Source organism: Diadema antillarum, unplaced genomic scaffold (assembly GCF_040938485.1).
Source record: "Diadema antillarum isolate AM-2024a unplaced genomic scaffold, OU_Dant_1.0 scf00000108, whole genome shotgun sequence".
Lineage (NCBI taxonomy): Eukaryota > Metazoa > Echinodermata > Echinoidea > Diadematoida > Diadematidae > Diadema > Diadema antillarum.
In genome coordinates this window covers 1,218,968-1,239,794 of record NW_027270997.1, presented here as the reverse complement: position 1 = coordinate 1,239,794, position 20,827 = coordinate 1,218,968, and the positions used below count along the sequence as shown (strand labels likewise).

At 37.2% G+C, this 20,827-nt stretch overlaps 1 protein-coding gene across 1 annotated transcript in view; it reads right to left on the bottom strand.

Annotated features, from left to right (window-relative positions):
* LOC139719314 (branched-chain alpha-ketoacid dehydrogenase kinase-like) overlaps positions 1-19,932 on the bottom strand; it is a 55,800-nt gene extending 35,868 nt beyond the window's left edge. Inside the window, exons 1-4 of the mRNA XM_071630734.1 lie at positions 19,866-19,932; positions 16,166-16,711; positions 15,127-15,195; positions 14,529-14,687 (exon numbers count right to left, since the gene is read on the bottom strand). Coding sequence (XP_071486835.1) covers positions 14,529-14,687; positions 15,127-15,195; positions 16,166-16,408 — 471 coding nt within the window. The 5' untranslated portion in view covers positions 16,409-16,711; positions 19,866-19,932. The remainder of the gene's footprint in view (positions 1-14,528; positions 14,688-15,126; positions 15,196-16,165; positions 16,712-19,865) is intronic.
* Positions 19,933-20,827: the final 895 nt, after the last annotated feature.

The following is a 20,827-nucleotide window of genomic DNA, read 5'->3' as shown; positions in this document are numbered from 1 at the left end:
CATGTGTTCAAATAGTGGGTTGTGGTGATGAGCAATGCTGTGCTGATGTAACCTCACCCAAGATAGTAGCTTCACCCTTTAATCTCAGTGGAGTTCATCATAGTATCATGTTGCTGGCATCACAATCGGACAGCTAGCAGGCTGTAGTTGTGAAGGGTTCAATGAATGAGGGTTGTATATGATAATAGCATGGTGTGTTTTAAGGACAAGTTATATGCAACAAAATGCATGGATGTGTATGGGCAAGTCCAAGATAACGCATGTGTTACGTATGGGACATTCAGAGACTTTTATGACCTGAAGAATAGTGATAATGGCCTTTGATCATATTGAACTTTATCATGGTGATTGATCTAGGAGAAGTATATAATCATGCAAAAAATGGAGAAAAATGACCCTCACAATTATATTCTAGAAGAGAAAATATGTGCCGTTACGTATGGGACCAGAAAAATTTTGTTTTTTTTTGTTACGTACACACACGTATGGGACAGTTACGTATCGGACACTTTGTCCCCCATTCGTTGTGTGGAGAACCATGTTTATGGGTATTTGCATAATTACTGAAATAAAATCAGTTGAAACTACTCAAATAGTGATCCAGATTGTCAAGGAAACAATATTTCCCAAACATTTACCATTATAATCATATTCAATCATATTTTTATATTTCTATGACCAACCTGAGTATGCATGCCCTATGTCCCCCATTCGTTTAGTGTGTTGAGAACCATGTTTATGGGTAAATTTTGCAAAATACCCATAAACAAATTTTTGCATAATTATTTAGGTAGAATCAGTTGAAATCACTCAAATACTGATCCCGATTGTCAAGGGAACAATATTCTCCAAATATTTCCCATCATATTCATATCTAATCATATTCTATATTTTTATGACCAACCTGAGTATGTGTAGGATACCCTGTATTTTTATCAGGATAGTTACTACTAAAAAATTGAATAGTATTGAAGTGTTTACTTCCATTGATAAAGGGCAGTTTGCCATTCACTGTCAATAATAAAACAACTCGACACCAGAAATATTAAATTTGATAAATATGCAATACCTGCTGCATGGAACCCCAGTAATCGAGTAGATATTATGATGTCTGTCTAGCAATCAGGTAATTCATTCGAGTCACACCTCAGTATGTATACCCATGAATCTTGTCGTGGCTACTACTGAAAACTGAATAAGGACAATTTGTTTATCACTTGCAATAAAAAAACAAATTATTAAAAAACCCCACTAATTTGAAGTAACATCTTCATTATCATCACATGCATGTGTTATACAATGCAGCTACAATGCAGCTAGAGCTCTACATTGTGTGGTGAACAGTACCCACTAGTAGTTGAACTGCAATTTTTCAATCTGCTTGTGTATTGGGTTTCAGTACCCTTTAAATCAGAGGTCTCTACTTAAAGGGACTGTATAGTTCTGGTTCAGATGGGAATTCTGATTTCAACTTTTACAAGATAATGAGCACTTCTGGAACTATGAAATATTTAAATAGCATGCAATTCTAAGAGGAATTCAAAGTTAACATGACAAAAATCTGTTTTGAAATGGCTGAGATATCCAGAAACGTGGTGTCCTAACAAAAGGTGGGTCACATCTTTTATTAGGATCACTTCATTTTACTTTGTATTTGTTTGTTTTTTAATATCTCAGTCATTTCACACTGGATCTCTGTCAAATAAACTTTGAATTCCTCTAGTCTTAGAATTGTATGCTCTTTAATAATTCATATAATTGGTTTCCATCATCTCGTAAAATGGTGAAAACTGAATCCCCATTTCTACAAAACTATACCATCCCTTTAATGCTGATTTTCATTGTGTATTTTGTCATCTCCCCCTCCACCTTTCTGAAAATTGTTCAGCCAAGTACATGTATTGTTTCAAGTGTCTATAACTCAAAAGTAGCTGCAAAGTTGGGATGCTTTCTTCAGGATGATTGACCAGTGTGTACTGAGAGACCTTCCCAGCTAGCTATGGTTATGCATTCACATGCAATATGTATGAGGATGTCCCATACGTACTTACTAACGCATATGTCCCATACGTAACATTATTTAATTGCCTAATAAAAAATATTTCTTATACTATTTTTTCTTCTTTCTATGGTATCTAACTCCTCTATAGTCTAAACAATATATTAGAACTTTCCAAAAGGGCATTCAAATAACCTTAGAAATTTCAGAAAAAAAACCTTGAAAATGACCTCAATTTGTTATGTATGGGACATCTCATGATAGGACACAAGCTAATTTGCATAATCATTTGCATAATCCCTAAATTTTCATACCAAGTTAAACTAATTGATGAACTTCTTATGTCCACATATTAATAAAATATTATTTGCTTTCCTTTGAATAAATATGAATTTTTATAAATGTCCCATACGTAACGCTGTTTCACATCTATGCAAATGAAGCCTTTGAAATTTGCATAAATTTACATAATATCATTTTTTTCCTCCATGGAAATCAAAACTTTAACTCATAAGCTTCAAAATGATACCACACATGTTGTCACAAATGTACACACTAGTAGTTTAGTACATGTATGATGTACTGTATGCATGGTTGTTTTAATGTGTATGTACACAGGTTGACCAGATTAATGGACAACATTCTATGTGGTATAGTACATACAGGCTGACCAGATCAGTGGAGAATTTGCTAGGTGGTATACAATGTAGCTATACAGTACATGTATGTAAATGGAAATACATTATAGCTCACTCAATCTAGAATGATTTCACCCATTCCAGAATGTTCTAGGAAGTGCTTACATGTTTGGCTGAGTGAGGCACTGTCCCTGTAGCCCAATGTGATTGGTAGTTAATTTTGGCAATGATGTTATGCAGTGAGTCATCCAGGATTCCTGGAACTAGGACTTGCTAGTATGTTCAGGTGTGTGGCCCCAGGTTGGAGAGAGTTACAGAATGTGCTAGAAGGGGGTGAATGGATAGTATATAAAGCCAGAGAAATTCTGCAGTAGGCAGAGTACCCAACACCTCTGCTCTGAGAGTTACGTCACTTCTGGCTCTGAAGCGACTTGTTATAGTCAGTCCTGTGTTACCTGCTGACCTGTTATGTTTGTGGAGATAAGGCCTGGGAGACATTTTGCCTGCAGAAAATTAATTTGCCTACATTGGAGAGAGACTCCATTTTTGTGTCAATGGACATTGCTACGGAAAAGCTGTGACGGGCTGGATTCCTAGCTGGACAATATAAAGTGAATCATCATTCAACGCATCGACTGGACGTGGTGGTTGGATTCTGCACATTTCGCTGTGAACATTATACCGTGGACCTATAACGTGGACATATACCCTGGATTTATACCATGGAATATTATAACCTGTGCCTCTGGATTTACATGGGAGGTATCATTCATCGGTGCATCAAGGACCATTCATCTGTGCATCGAACATCGTATCTGGACATCACCAGGGGACTATATGAACATCGTGATTAAGAGTATGCTGTAATGCAAGTAAGTGATTCCATTACCGATTTGTAATTGTTTTTAGTGATCATTATTGTACTGATGTGAAACCGATTACCAGTCTGTACCCACAATATCACTGTTAATAAACCGCCTGAACATTAGTTGATGCCTTAATGATGGTTTCTTTTGTGCGATCATTCTCAGTGTGATTTTGGTCGTAACAATGTCAATATGTAAGATTCAGCCACCTCCAACTTCGATTGCTTGATGTATTGACAATTAGCTCTATACTTGGTAATGCAAGCTGTATTCCTAGTAACACAAACAAATAAACAAATGAACGAAATGGCTCCTATTTTCAGATTTTTGTGTATTTGCATAAAAACTTAATGCTAACTGTCCCAAACATTGACCTATGTGCAAGTGATGGTTGAGCTGGCTGGTATTAAACTTTGATTTCATTTAAAAATTTTTGTAATGTAATTGATTTTGCAAAAAATGCATGTATACTGTGGAATATGCAAAAGATGAATGATTTCATTTCTGGAAAAAATTGTAACATTTTTGGATGATGACTTCCAAGGATAAATGGGAAACTCTGAAAGAAAAATAATTTCATAAGACAGGAAAAAGGTGATATCTGTGGGTAATAATTTGGATATGAAACAAATGTTTAGACTATCTTACCATATCACCACATATTCATGGGCAAAGAGTTACTTCAGTGTTTGTGAGTTGGCAGTATACTTCAAAGTCGTCTGAAGCAAAGTAGGCCTATAGTGCGATATCCATTTTGTATGACATCAAGTATTGTAATGTAATATGACCTATTGGGAAGGGAATCATATGTTACATTTTGTATGTTGCATCCATATGCTATAAATAAATGTAGACACTGCATCTCTGCATGCTACACATTGTCACTGTCATATGTGGCTACATTGTAGCTACTAGAAAGGCATTTGACCCAGTTTGATGCAATTTCTTTTAAACAAACCTGTCCTTCTATGCTAATAATTTAGGACATGATAACAACTGAACTGCATTTAATGTGCATTTTTACTGGGCTGTAAATAAAGTGAAGAATAATGACCCTGTAACATGTTAATTTAAATCAGTATTAAAGTAACCTGACAGAGTACAGTAACTGTATCTGAATGGCACTACTTCCAGTATCACATTATACCAACCTCCCAAAAGGCCCGTTCTGTAACATGAGAAATTGCAGGGGGTGATTGATTAACTGGTAATGTGAGTGGGCCTCAATATGATGCAAATGTTTGCACCGAGGAGAAATGAAAAGGGATGGGGGGGGGGTGTTACTCAGAAAGGTGCTGGGCGATCGCCAAATAAATTAAAATGTATCCCTCATGCCTCATAATTTGAGTTAAATCACAAGTCCATTATGACTATTAGTATTAAAGTTTTCTCTATTTTCTGCTGTTCTACACTGTACCAAGTGTACTAAAATTGAAGTCATGTCTCCTTATAAAACCCATCAGCTCTGTATCCACATATCATCTTTGACTATCACACAATGTAAACTTAAAAGGTTCATTATTCAGTAATTTTTGAAGCCGGTTCAAGATCCTGTAAGAAACAATATTACAGGTATTAAATGTTTCAATTCAGATCTTTGCTCAAAATGTCAATATTATATAGTTGGTCAATAGTCCATCCTTTCAGATGGGAAAAGAACTTGTTTGTAAATGTTGAAACACATGTTTTACACCAATAATCTCTTCTTTTATCATGTTTATTTCAGAAAGTGTGAAAACAAACTTGATTTGTGTGGGAGGAGGGTATTTCCAAATTGGGTTTTTCTTGATTCTGGATGGGTGTACATGTATTCAGTCTGAACAGTCTGACTCTAAATCATGATTGAGAAGGGGGAGAGCTTTTAGCTGGACCTGACATATAATTCTTCATTGGCACATGGATCATATCACACACATGGGTATGGACTCAAGTGTATGTCAGTGTATTGAGAGACGATGCATGTTTGATTGACCTACATGCCAACGAGCTTGTGACACAGATGTTCTATTGAAAGATATTTGTCATGATTATAGCTGTCAGCAATGAAACTCAGTACAGCATCCAAACACTCTGTACTCCAAACACATAGAGAAACATGCTTCACGTATTTTTACAATTATGTGATTATGAACAGTTTTTTCTATAAAACCACTGAAAACACAATGTGTACTTAGTGCACATATAATCAGTGGATTTGTATGAAACGTCTTCCAGGTAAGCCGGGGCATTCATATTCTGTTTAAAGATATTATAGCATGTTCATCCTGCAAGCATCCATGAGACACCCTGCAACAGAATGCTCACTGGGTCTATTGCAGGGCTGCCAACCTTTACGAGTGAGAGTTTGGAATAAGGAGAGGGAGTGACTAAGCTTAAAGGGATCTATAGGGACTGGGGGTGCTGTAGAGGGGGTTCCCCCCACCCCTTCCATGGTAGAGAGCTTTGACAATTTCATATTTTGAATGGTAAAATCTGGTGCATACTTTTAAGTCATGATTTATAGAATAATATGGGTGTGCGTGCCACAAAATCTTGAAATTTTGAACCTTGAAACACATCGAATGTTAATTTGGAATATCTGAGATTTTACACTTTTTGGGGGAAACTTTCTATGGGGTTCAGCAAGAGAATTCATCTGTAAAAGTGAGATAATTAGAATCGGGTGCATTGCATGAGCCTCACGCCCTGATTGCCCGAGAGCTGGCAGCCTTGATATTAACAAAGGCAACAGACAAGATTTGAAAGATACACGAAATATACATCTGTATAAATTATGGAATATTGCCCAACACTGCCTGCATGTGAGTAACTGCTTTTCCACCTACTGGCTTGGATGTTTGCCACACTCTACTGACTTTTTCATGGTTGCATGGCCACCAATTGCAGCTTTGAAATCGATAGTAAAAACTTGGTCCTTGACACGGTCTGAAGGAAAAGAAATTTATGTCCAGAGGACTACACAAGTCAATTCTGCATACTCTATCCCCCTCCTTCACACCCCCCCCCCCCCCATTCCTGGTCGGTTTCAGTTTCCAACAATGCGTGCATGACTTTGACTACACACACACACACACACACACACACATACACATGTTCAATGGCGTAATTAGGACATGGCAGACCTTGATGGTATGTGAACGGTACTGCACATGGAAACACGCATGCAGGGGTTGCTGAACCTCAACACTCAAATGAGCAATGTCAAGGATCATGACTCAGTTAGCCTCACTTTCAGAACATACTGACAATTTTTTTCCTTACAATGCAAATGATCACTCCAGTAAAACTCTTTTGACGCAGGTAGGCGTACTGCTTGTGCTGTCATAAAAATTAAGCTCATGATATTTGCCTGACACTACAGGTAGGCTACTATGGGGGGGGGGGGGGGGGGGGGGACAAAGAAAATCTGATTGCAATTTTAAAAGCATGTTAATTTTTAATATACCACAGGTGAAAAGATAAATTACTAAAAACAAAACAGTAGCCTATAACCTTGAAAACAGACAAGCACAATTGGAGATTGAGAGGCCCGCCAACTGACCTTTTGACCTAATCCCTTGTTGATGTCATAGCATGAAGTAATGCTAAAATATTTTGAGATAATACACAAATGAATGGGAACATCAAGGCTGCCAGCAACTTGCTGGTTCCACAGAGCAGGTACTGGAGTAATAAACCCATATATGCACATGGAGTAGAAAATGGATGCAAAAGTTACTTGCTGGGAACTGCTGGGCGGTCTAGCAGGCAATTCAATTTGATAAAGAACCTGAAGTGCTTTTGCACTACTTGGTTCAATTTGTAGCGGGAAACTGAAGATCAGGTTACCTACAGACTACCCTTAAAAGTGCATTGAAACAATGGGCATGCATGTATCTAGGAAAGGGCCATAAAAAGACAGAGCCATGTGGCTTGTGATTGTTAGTGACTGGCAGAGCTACCAAGTCTCACACATTCTGCGTGAGACTCAAGCATTTAGGGGTCATCTCACGATCTCACGCATGGCACCCATTTTTCTCACGCATCGGGCGAAGTCTACAACTTGGGCTTATAATAATGAGCATAGCTCAAAGGATTATTAAAGTGATACCGGTAGTTGCAATTGAAGGTATATTTCCCTTTTGTCTGTCAAAATAAGTACAAAATAGTCACTTATGCACCTGATCGCACTATTAAGAGCTAGAAATTGAAAAAGTTCCCTACTGTGCGAGGAGGAAAAAAACCCTCCCACACCCTCCCTCGCGCACACATTCGCACGCCGAGATGCCGAGTCATGAAAATCTCAGTCATAAAAATTTTTTGAACTTGGCATCCCTGAGTGACTGACTTATTGAAAACCTTTTGTAGAGTGATGTTTCTTTGTTTGTTTATCATGAAGCTACCATGAAATCTCACAACATATTTCTTTGATCAATACTGGAATGACGACTCCATGATATGATCTATGTTATTTGAAATGTATCTATAGGCACTTGGATGCCCTTCACTTTGATTTGCAAATCTTGTCTGTCACCTCAGCTGGGAGATCGATGGCATTATACACGTCTGCTGTCTTGAACAGCCAGGGCAATATGGGCTTTTTGGAACGCCAAGCACCCCTCAGAGTGACATCATCGCGTCAGATGGGAGAAGTCTTCACATGTTGTGGTCATGTGACACAAGTGAGAGTAAATCAAGATAGGGGCAGGTGGTACATAGACGGCAATCAATAGTACCATGGTATACAAAAAAGATTGCTTCCCAGGTTCGCTGTGTGCTCATTTCCGCGTCAATGAATGAGACTGCCGTTATAACAGCCGCTGCGTACCGACTCAAGAAATTCACACAGACATTGAAGTGAGCACACCTTCTGCAATGCATGATTACTAGGAGTGTGATCTTCTCTTCTCTATTGGTATTTCAGTATAAAATTGTATCAAATCTAATCAACAAAATGGGGTTCCTTTGGCAACTTGGCATGTTGATCAGGTCTACATTTGAATTTGATTTTGATCTAAGCATTAAATTTCAGTTCCAATTTCTACAATGTATGAATTGATTCAAGAACATTCTTTTTCAAACCAGCAACATTCTATCTTGGTTATTTTTCTACACTGTAATATCTAGAGGAAAGTTGAAATCTTCTTCAAAGTATTGCATTTGACGGTTATTGCACATTAAGTGTGAGCCTGGCTATAACGATTTGCTATATAGTAGACCTTCTTTCCTCCAAAGCATACCCCTGATTTAATGCAACATTTCCACTTTATTCCAAAATAAAAATGGCCTGATTTATGGCAACATTTTCACTTTATTCCATAATAAAAATGGCCTAATTTAATGCAACATTTTCACTTTATTCCATAATAAAAATGGCCTGATTTAATGCAACATTTTCACTTTATTCCATAATAAAAGTGGTCATGTTTCTTGCTCATATTCCATTATATGGCTGTTTATTTGTTGATACCCAAAGGTTAGTGTATCCAATGTAAGTTTGTGCAAGCTATGCACATTAAATGTATGTATTGACATACGATGTACGCTGATGTTCAAACCTATCACACTACAGCGTAGATTATGTTATCACTTTGTAAGTATTCAAAAGACAGTACAAAAGAGATACTTCTGAATCCAAACTGATGTTCTGTGTGAAAGTATGGCTTTTAAATGTTGTGTGTGATTATATACTTTTATCTATCTGTTTCACTATTTCTGCTGGTGCTAATAATCTCTTTTTACACCACTAGGTATAAATGCATTTAGTTCTACATTGTATATATGTCAAATAAAGGTTTTTAATGTCCATTGTACATTCAATCTTCATTTATTTTCACTGTCAACTCTATGATTGTGTAATTGGTACACATTTTGCCACACGTTTTCTATTTCTTTCCTTTTTTCCCCTCGTGAATGGTGGAAATAAATCAAATAAAGTTTATTGTGTCCAGTATATTGTTACTTTATGCATGCAAAGCTTTTGTACCCTTTTGAAAAGGTGCTGTACAAATGTCATAATTAACGTGTATTTCATTAAGCTGTTACAACCACATTAAGGATCACCTTAGTATTTATTACAATCTGGCTTTTCATTCTGTTAACACTGTATATCTAACAACATTTACTAATACCTTGTATTACAAGCTTTAAAAAAGCCATACAGAACAGCTGCTACTAGTACTTGAATACAAGTACACATGAATGAGTAAACATTTGGTTAACTATGCTTCATCCAAGCACTATGTCTGCACAAAGCAGTATATGATATTTATAGCATTTTAAGCAGCGTATTCCTCAAGTGTCACATCCACAAAAATGAATTATTGCATGGGACCGAGATACATCCAGGAATTGAGTGGTTTGGTGGCAGGTTTATGTAGCCCACTTGGAAACATATAATAATAATAACAATAATAAAAATACATGAAAACATAACATCACATTTAAAAAAATGTTTTAACTAGAAATGTCGCTTTGGCGACTGGTATGCCTCCGCCATAATGCATGATTTTCCCAATAGGTCTAGATAGTACATGTGGACAATGTGTGATTACATTTTCACAAAATTGGCAAAATATTGAAATGACAAGTTTGTCACAAATAAGTTGAATGTTCACCTTCCTTGACCTAGGTTTAATTGGATGAAAAGGAGAGCATGTATCTAGGGATTTAAGGACTTTAACTTGACTCTGACCCATTCATACATTTAGGCATTGAGTAATTTTCAAGGTACACGTGTGGAGAAAAAGTGCAATTTCTGAATTGAATAGTAAATTGTTACCATTTTCATCTGGCCCTTGACCCTAAAATTCATAAGATAATCACTTTCAGGTAGAACATGCATAATATGTACTAAGTTTCAAGATAACTTGAGCCACTTCCGAGATATGGAGGAAAAAGTTAGTTCAGCACTTTCACTTGATCTTTGACCTTTTGACCTTTGAGGCAAAAAAAGAAGAAAAAAAAACTTTCCAGAGAATTTCTATTAGGCTACACATGTATACATCAAGTGTAAAAAAAAAAATAACCCTGCTGGCATTGCATAAATATGAGGGAAATAGTAAAATTTTGAAGTGTTGCACTTGACCTTTGACCCCTGACCTTTGACCCCATGAACCCTAACATTCTCTAGATAATCACTTCCAGTCAGTACATGTATACTACGTTCCATGAAGATACCTTGAACAATTTTCCAAGGTACGGATAAAAAAAAGAAGTTTTAATATTTTTACTTGACCTTTTGACCTTTGACCTCATGACCCAAACTTTCACCAGAGAATCTTAATTGGGTAATACATGTATACACTAAGTTTCAAGAACATATCTTTAGGCATTCAATAGATATGGTGGAAATAGTGAAATTTTATGTATTTGACCCTGACCTTTTGACCTTTGACCTTTGACCTCATGACCCAAACTTTCACCAGAGAATCTTAATTGGGTAATACATGCATACACTAAGTTTCAAGAAAATATCTTCAGGCATTCAATAGATATGGTGGAAATACTGAAATTTTATGTATTTGACCATGACCTTTTGACCTTTGACCTTGAGCATGTGCACCCAAAAGTTGATAGGCACAACTTCACCCCCTAATACACATACATGCCAAGTTTCATTAGGATACCTCAACAGGTTTTGATAGTTACCTTGTCCACAAAATTCATTACGGACGGACGGAAGGACGGACGGACGGAAGGACGGACGGACGGAAGGACGGACGGACGGAAGGACGGACGGACGGAAGGACGGACGGACGGACGGACGGACGGACAACCAACCCGAAAACATAATGCCTCCTGCACCACTTCGTGGCGGAGGCATAAAAATGGCTCACTACTTGGTAAAGCAACAAGACCTAATCTTCCTGCACCAATCCAAGCTTTGCAAGTACTACTAGGTGTTTCAAAAAACATTTCCCACTTTTGATTCTTAATAATTCAAAAACTATATATCAAATAACGCTGTCATTGATATGAGTGATAGCTGAATAGTGTACAATTTGGTTGAAGGTGGTTTAAATATGAAAGCATAAATGAGTTTCATGAAATCCATGATTAATTTCACAGTTAGGTTCCAGATTTTGCTCTATTTTCAACCCTCTGTACAAAATTTCACTTTGCACAGGGGTCAATGGGTGTGTATTGGAGTGTGTGGTTAACACCCTGACAATGGTCCTGAACAATGGCCAGGGTTTGAATGCTCATTATTCATTCATGAGAAATTCCACTATCACAGGTAGTCTTTATTCAGCCTCTGGCAGTATCTGTGTAAAGTCAAACGCCTGTCGATACTGTCGTTGAGTCGCGTCAGTGCTCTTCCTACTTCTGAAAAACAAAATTACAATGAACACCTTCTGTTCTATCGTAAATGTGGTGACAGGAAGTAAAGAAAATCAATTAGAGTATACACTTGTGTATATGGAGCCTTAAATAAATCTACTCTGAAACAAATCGCTCCAATGATAAATGCTGCTGAACTTTTTACCAAAAATGATCTCTTTTTATCGAAAAGGCGAAAAATTTGTCAGACTATTTAATTAGTAGACAGTTGTATTAAAATGAGAAACTTTAGATCATTCATGCTATTCATATCCCAAATTTAGTGATATGTCAGAAGCAAAATTTGACAATGATTGCCAGCTGGAATGAAATGTAGTGTTTGCAAGCACTTTTATACCGTGCATGAATTCAGACTAGCAGTGCCCAGGGCAATCCACATGAATTATTGATTAAGCATTCATGTGCCAGGAAGCCCCAGACTGATGCCTAGTCAACAGGTGGTTCAGGCATTGTTCAGGGCCATTGTCAGCACACACTCACATACACATCATTGGTTCCTGTGCGAAGTTCAATTTTTGTACAGAGGGTTAAAATTTGACCGAAATCTGAAACCTTACTTCAAAATCAATCTTAGATTTAATGAAACTGATTTATGCTTTCACGTGCAAATTACCTCCAATCAAATTGTACACTATCCAGCTATTACTCATATCAATGACAGTTTTATCGAATGAATAGTTTTTGAAATATTTATGATCAAAAGTGGGAAATGTTTTTTGAAACACCTAGTATATCATATGTCTCTCAATATTTTCACAAGTGATTTAGCCCAAATGCAGTTTATTCTGTGCTGGTGAGAAGCACACTATTAAACTGACTGACAGAGTTTAAAGGTCCATTTTACCTCTGGGAGCAATGATTTAAAACATGTTGAAGATATCATATTTGATGCATTTATACATGTGTAGATCTGTTGTATACATGTGGAATACAAAACATCCTACTATATAAAATTTTGGCAATAAAGCCTAAAATATAAGGAGATATCAGTATTTTTCACAATAAACCATAACTGTAGATGTCTTAGTACGGAAACATTTTTATCATTAATAGCTATTGTTCACATTCTGTGTATTTAACAATGCTTGATATCGATTATCACAGAGGGATTCAAATTTCTACAATGGTTGTTTCTGTCCCTAACTCATATTTTAGAACTATTTTAAAGCACTAATGCTGGGTTTTTGTTTCATCTGCAACTGGTAAATTATGCCTTTAATATGTCATGAAATAGAAACTAATGAAAGAGTTAGTTGGTACTTTTTGGGCTAGGTGAAGGTGTATTCACTCCTAATGCAAAGTCTGTGGTGGGGTGGAGGTCTCTTATTGCTTTGTTAAATGCAATATTATTCCAGTTAGTCATATTCCTATATCAAATGCACATTTACTGACTGAATGATTAAAATCACAGTATTTTGCCAGTCAGACAAGATTGCCAAGTGGTTACATATTCATACTCAAAATTAAAATGTTTTCATCTCTGAAGAGTGTACCAGTATACACGTTGATCTATTGTACTGGGAAATACAATTGACAACTGAATTACATCAACATCAGTACATATACTCCACATACATTGTACACCTTGAGAAAATTCATTGAAATGATATACCATGTCCTCTATTGGAGAGTAACTGAAACTCATGTACATATTATACGCATGTCAGCTGTTCTCCACAAGACAGACAACCATCAGTCGGAACATTTCTGGCTTCTTGATGATCTTAAAGTTTATTTGTAAACACCATATTTATGAGTTCTTTGTGAAAAGAACAAACTGCTGTCTCTATAGGCCTACAAGAAGTACAAAATTTGTATGAAGAAGAGGGCCAACAATGCTTGAGAAATAATGTACAGTGCACTACTGTTATAGCAAACACGGTTAAATAATGAAGTTTAGGTTACAATGAATTGAAAATTCAGGTTGCACCATTATCCGCTCTACTTTTAAATTGTTTATTTGTTCAGTTATAGCGAAATTTCGATATAACGAAAGAAAACTGCCGGTCCCGAGAACTTCATTATACAGTGTGTAACTTCATTATGCACTCCTGTTATAACCAACATGGTTATCACAAAGTTTAGATTACAATAAAGTAAAAATTCAGGCTGTAACATTTTTCACTGTATGTTTTTTATTGCTTGTTTGTTTGGTCATAACAAAATTTCGATATAATGAAAGAAAACTGACGGTCCCGAAGACTTCATTATTTAAACAGGAGTCCACTGTACCAGAATGTCAAATGATCAAACAAGACCTTAGTGGAATGATACAGATTTTTTAAGCATTCACAGCACCCTCTCAGACTTAAGAAACACATCCACCCCCACCCCCCCCCCCACACACACAAACACACATCATGTGAGAACACTCAATACAATTTCCTATGCAGCACACATTACCACGGTCCCTGTAAAGCTTAAAAATAATGTTACTTTCAATACATTTATTCATTAAGATCATATCAATTGCAATGATACATTTATGTGGAATACAATCTATAGCTACAGATGTATACAGAGATCTGATGAGGACATGTTCCGAAAAGTTACATTAACAGGTACATTTGTAACTTGAGTTGGGGTGCCCATATGTACTATACAATAAAGAAAGTTTTGAGTACGATTGAAACAAAAATTATGTACAAACACACAAGATCAACAACAACAATAACAAACAAACAAACCAAAAGTGATACTTACCGATGGGAATTCTGACAAGAGATGAAATGCACGAATGTAGAGCTCGTGGACATGTAAGATCGTGGGATTGCAGCCGACGATAAAGGGTAATCCGCGGAATTCAGCGATGCGGTGTGCTACTCGCACTGGGAGCTCTTTGTGCAGATATTGTGCACTTCTCTGTTGGAAAAACAAAATGCAGTATGGAGAGGAAAACGTATCAGTTCTGCAAATCATGTTTTAAAAATCTAACACAATTTTGTCAATTTGAGTGCGATAAAACGGTCATTACTAGTATGACTAACTTCTTATTAAAGTACAATAATGTGGAACATTAAAGTTCTATACATTGCTGAAGATTTATCCAATTGGTAAAAGATGGTGATTCTGGAGAAAAGAGCACTAGATACTCTACAGTTGTTTAACAAATTCCTTTACTTAATCTTTGAAATGGCTTACAATCACTACAAAATTGCATTTCACGTACAGAGAGAACATGGCTGAAAATGTTGACCAACAAATCATACGGAAAACTACAGCATATTAGACTGTCTTGTCACCTAGAGTTAAGACAGTGGGGCACTAGAGTCTGCGTAATAAACCAGTCCCCTAAACTCACCAGTAAGTGGTTTCCATCGGGAGACTTGCCCGTGTAGAGCAGGGTAGCAGGCGTCAGTCGCACCGATGGCTGAGGGTGAAGGGAAATCAAATGCAGGCCTCACTATCAAACTCCAAACACTTCTATTTTACAGTAAACATGAACGGAATCTCACACAAATGCACAAAAACAAAAACAAACACACACACATACATACATAATGCAGAATATTAAGGAAGTGGCATATATGACCTCAAATTCAGAAGTTGAGGCATGCAACTATACCTCGCACTTCATTTCATTTTCCCTACAATCAAGGTGCTTAGGATTTTTAACTTGGGTTTAAACAATAAATTGGAAGCAGTAAACACTGCTCAGAAGTTCTGACAGATATTCACAGTAATTTGACGAGAAACAAAACATGCAGAGAGTGTGAAACATTTCTACTAATTACTATACGAGTACTCCAAATATTGTCTATTGCAAGTCCTATTCAACAGCACAATTAGATAAGAAGTGAATAATAACTCCCTTGTAATGAAACTTATTTTCCCCAATTCAATATATGTCAGCACTCTTTTGTTTTAATTTCAAGGATGAAAAAAAAAATCATATCATGGTTCGTACACATAACTTGCAATATATTACTGAAAACACGACCTTCAAACAGAGAAAGCAATAATGCAATATTTTACACAGGACACAATTCTTGTGGGCTGAGAGTAAACATAACGCACATTATAAGATACATTTTTATATGCAGTAATCACTAACTTGCAACTTTTGTACATTGTTTTACATATATTACACAATCAAACCATAACACTTTGGCTTGTATAGAAGCTTGTGAAACAGAATTTGACAATGAATGTTACTGACAACATTTTGGCTTTACTTTTGATGCATATAATGTGTGTGAACTAATTCACAAACAATAAACTTTTGCTTGAATAGAAGTTTGTCAGACTGATTTTGACTATCGGGTTACGTTCAATACAGATCCTCTTTTTTGGCTGTCTATCCCATAGAAGATGGATTTTCTGCTAGCAAAAATACCTACCTTTTTGGCTGCTAGATCTATTGCACTTTGGTTGTAGAATGACACTACTGGCCTCGATTTCTTCTCCTTGTGCAGACTGTAGTCATGTACAGTGGAGTAGCTGCTAAAGGAACGAAGACTGGACGCAGTGAAGCTTGCTCCAAGAATAGAAACAGTGCGCTTCTTCCCAGAGAGAAGGTCTACTTTCATCGCCTGCCTGAGGGACGGCTGGATTTGTTGGAATCTCAAAGTCGAAAGGGCCATGCTTGGGCGATTCTCTCACGAAAAATGCCAACACCGAAGAAAACTCCAAATTATTCCGCTGGGCTTTGCAAGGGTGCGACACGTAGCCCTCTTATTCCACTGGTTATTTCAATCGACTAGGAATCACTGCGGAAAAGCTAATGAGTTAAACAATTCGTTTTGGCCATCACAATGTGGAATCCAACATCTCCACTCCTAATTTCTTCTGGCTGGGAGTTTCAAAATCTATAAAAGTTTTCTGTTGGTCATCAAGCTGCTTGTAATCATTAACATCATGAGAGTGAATCCATCAAGGGGCATGACCTGGAAGAGGAGAACAATGATGCTGATACTGATTACTTTTCCATTTGCATTTAATACAACTGCATAACAACCAATCATTTTCACATTCATGTGAATTTACGGCAAGTTCTCCAATCTTTCCAAATTCAACTTTTGTATAACCACAATTGAGCTTTGAATGAAATTACAGTCATGCTGGTCAAGACTACACAGAATCTTCTGTCTGTTAGTAGTATCAAAGGATCCTCCTTTGGCTGTCACACTCCATTTTGATTACTAGAGTAGAGAGCTTGGAAGGCAGAACAAGTTTGATATGGTCTCCACTTTGCTAAAGGACACAACCAATTTTATGTATTAATTCTCCCTCTAACTTAAAGTGAAAACATAGTTCTGGTACGAGTTTGAGAACCTGTCTTGCACCATTTCACATTTGCTTGCAATATATCGAGAGAGGCTACCAAGAAACTTACCTGGCTGACGCGATTTGCCGAGATGATGAGTTGTTTCGGAGTATTTTGAGATAAAAAATAAAAGTCGGTATACTGACTTTTATTCCAGAAGGACCAGATTAACTCGGTCTCAGGGACAACTCAGCCCTATTTCTGACAATTTACACGCAGTTCGTGATCGCCATTTTCCTGTACATAGGCGTACCTTCCTTTTGGATGCGCGCTAGAGGTTCTTTGATGCGCGCGTCGTATCAACTCGGCCCATAACTGCGACCAGCCAGAATGCGAAGCGCTCCCATAGTACAATAACCCCCATTGTAAAATCCATTTAAGGACAACTCGGCCCCGCCATCAAAGTGAGGCCGAGTTGTCCCCGAGTCCGAGTTAGCCTGACCCCGATCAGGTAAGTTCCGAGATGCGAACATTTTTGGTTAATATTTCGCATTTTAGTCATTACCCAAATAATATCTTGTTATTAAAGCGTTATTTCACACATTTTTTTTAACGCATAGATGTGTAAATATTGGGGCGAAATTTGACAATTTTGCAGGCGTACCAGAACTATGTTTTGCCTTTTAACAACATTACTAACACTCCAGTCATGATTCTCTGGCCATGGAGATCAGTGATACAGACAGTTACACAAAATTCATTTATGGAGATTCTCTAATATTATCCAGATTGGGTCAGCTGTCCCAGTGCACCAAGCTACCGGGTCTCTATACAGCTCTTCACCAAAATAATTCATACGGTGAATGTGGTATCAGTCTACCTCACTCAGTGTGTCATATCACGGTCTCTATGATGAATTTTCATATATTATACAGTATGTCTGCTATGAGGTTAATGTTCTCATACTCTGCAGGAAATGGTGTAAGTATCTTTACATATGATTCTAGAGTGGTCACTAGTTTGATAGCAACAAAGTGCCTTTATAAAAGAAAATGCCTGATACACGGACTTCGCATGACTGATACATTAGGAATAAAGCCCCCTATAAAATCTACTTAGAATTAAGAAAAAGAAGCATAGAAAAATAAAAAGGTACCCCCCCCCCCCCCAGATAAAATGAAGGAGACACCCATAATTTAGGCCCAGAACAACTGTATAGAATGGTAGCTGTATTTTGCATGTGGCTCACCCCACTGGTACCTGATCGTGTACTGTAAGTATGCTACATATTTCATGAGCATTAATACCATTATTATTTCGGAGGTTGGGAGTTGTTTTAGATACAAATACAAGATTTACCAAATCACAATCTTTCTGTGTTATAATGTAACTAGATGACATTTATGGTTTCTGCACATGACAAAATATCATAATGTAAATCACACAGAACACAAGCTTCTTCATGGCAGAGTCTAGACCTACAAATTGTACATGTACCCAATCTCACACATCAGGCACGACAGTCAGACCTTGGGAGTCTTTCTCACACATGCTGACATGCTTGACAATTTTTTTTTCTCATGCCTCATACACAAACAAAAACAAGTAACATGGAATTCAAACCACATAAAAGTCACATTTTCTTTTTTTTCCAAAAAAAAATCTGAATTAGCTAAAAGTCAAAGCCAAAAGACTGTATCCGACAGTCTGCCCTAAATTAAAAAAAAAAAAAAAAAAAAACCTGAAGAGGGGGGGGGGGGGGCCATCTCCCACATCAACATCCATTTCTCCACCCTGGCTTGGTCACTTCCCTCCCTTCAAAGGTTGCATAGGCCTAACTCGAGAGAGAGAATCATGTTTCAAAATGTGTTTCAAATGGTGTTTACGGACATGGTTTGCAACATGATTCTCGGGGTGCCGCATTTATTTAACCATCATACAATCATGATTTGAGAATTGTCACTGCACAGCTGCTTTGCACCGTTCGACCCGGGAAGTAGAAGTCAACTGCGTGCCACCAAACATGCCTTCATCATTCACACACAAATAGCAGACCGATACTGTACAAATTTTAGATTGATTACGAGGTGTGCGGATCAATGAAGAGACGGAAATTTAACAATGAAACAAGAATGCTGTGTGCCGAGTTGGCAGAATTGAAGTAAAAGAAGAACACTTTACGTAATCCTGGTGTCTTTATCAGTCATTCTGTATGTTGTCAGACGTCCCCATACAAGATGTATTGTAAGATACATGTAGCTCATATATGTAACGTCATATCATCATATAGGTCTAGGCCCTATGTAGTCATAGTCTCAGTCTTACTCTAGCTCTCACCTCTTGGCTCTGCTGCTCTAAAATCTGTCTGATCTGGATCAAAACTTATCAAGCAATGTCTGACTGATTCCCTTTCTTTCTTGTATTTTTTTGTCGTTTAAGACCTAACTTTACAAACTAACTGTCTAGATCAATTAAATAGGATCAACAATCCACTGCATTTCAATGGCCGTCTAGCTATGCCACAATAAAGAGCGCTTGCTAGCGTCATACCTAACTCCTGTTAGCACTTAAATATACTACTGAGTACATGACTAGGACATAGTCAAAGAGCATAGCCATAGCTACGCTAATCAACGGGCAGGCCCCGAAGTTCGGGCGTGGAGATAGCTGTGAAACCGCTCTCCTCCATGATACGTTGCTACCGGACCGGGCCGTGTCGCCTTCACTCGGTGTGGCTTCTTTGCTTTCTGGTTATCAAAAAAAAAATGAATAAAAGACATTGTGAAATACTATATCGGTGCAAATTATGGAATATTCTGAAACACTCACAATACCTGGTCATCACTAGTTTCACCACGATGTCTGTCCAAAATACACAGTCCTTTGTAAGTTGGCTCGGGCACTAAGATTATCTTCAATGATTCGATGCTGTGTTGTTATGATCTAGCGCCCTCTAGGCTCTCGAAATCGATTTCTCGGAAAATGTGACTACTACATGGATACTACTCACAGAACTAGTTCTGTGCTATTACTGGTACTTGACTCAGTGCCAAGAGATACATTGTTTGGCTTGAACAGTGCACCGCCCCCCCCCCCCCTTCTACATGACTTGTCCTATTACTGTTCTTCAGACCAGTAACTTCGCCATCAAAAGCGATGTATACTATCTCACAACATCATTTGACACTGCTGTGATTCTCTTTCTTCTTTGGGACTTGCCAATAATAATTTCACATGCTTTTTCATGAAGCATGCCTGAGAAATTACTCACTAGTCAAAATAATAATATAAGGACTTTCAGGATTACATTGAAAACCTTGTAGAGTCAATGACTATACATATAGGTTTCATCTCCACTGACCAATGCACAAGTATATATTTTCATTTAATTTCCTTTTGTAATGATATGAAAAAACACGCATTATTCCTATCAGTGTATTATGGGGCTATCTATATCTGTCTGATATGACCTGAAATTTTATGAATTTTATACAGAATGAACCATGAAGATTGCTACATGTAAATCCTCAATCGAGAAAATGATATAACTTCATTTAATTCACATGATGAAATATCAAAATATGAATTATTTGAACATAAATTTTCACACCGTTCTTATCATATGCTTGACCTTGGGGAAACTCTTAGTTTTGACAATACTTTATTTACGAGATTTATATACATGCGGCAAAAAAAGAAAGTAAACATTTCTTCAAGTTTATATTTTTCATAGAATTTTGTGCTAAATATTACTGTATCATATACCAAATGAAAGCTAATTTAATTGGCTATCAAT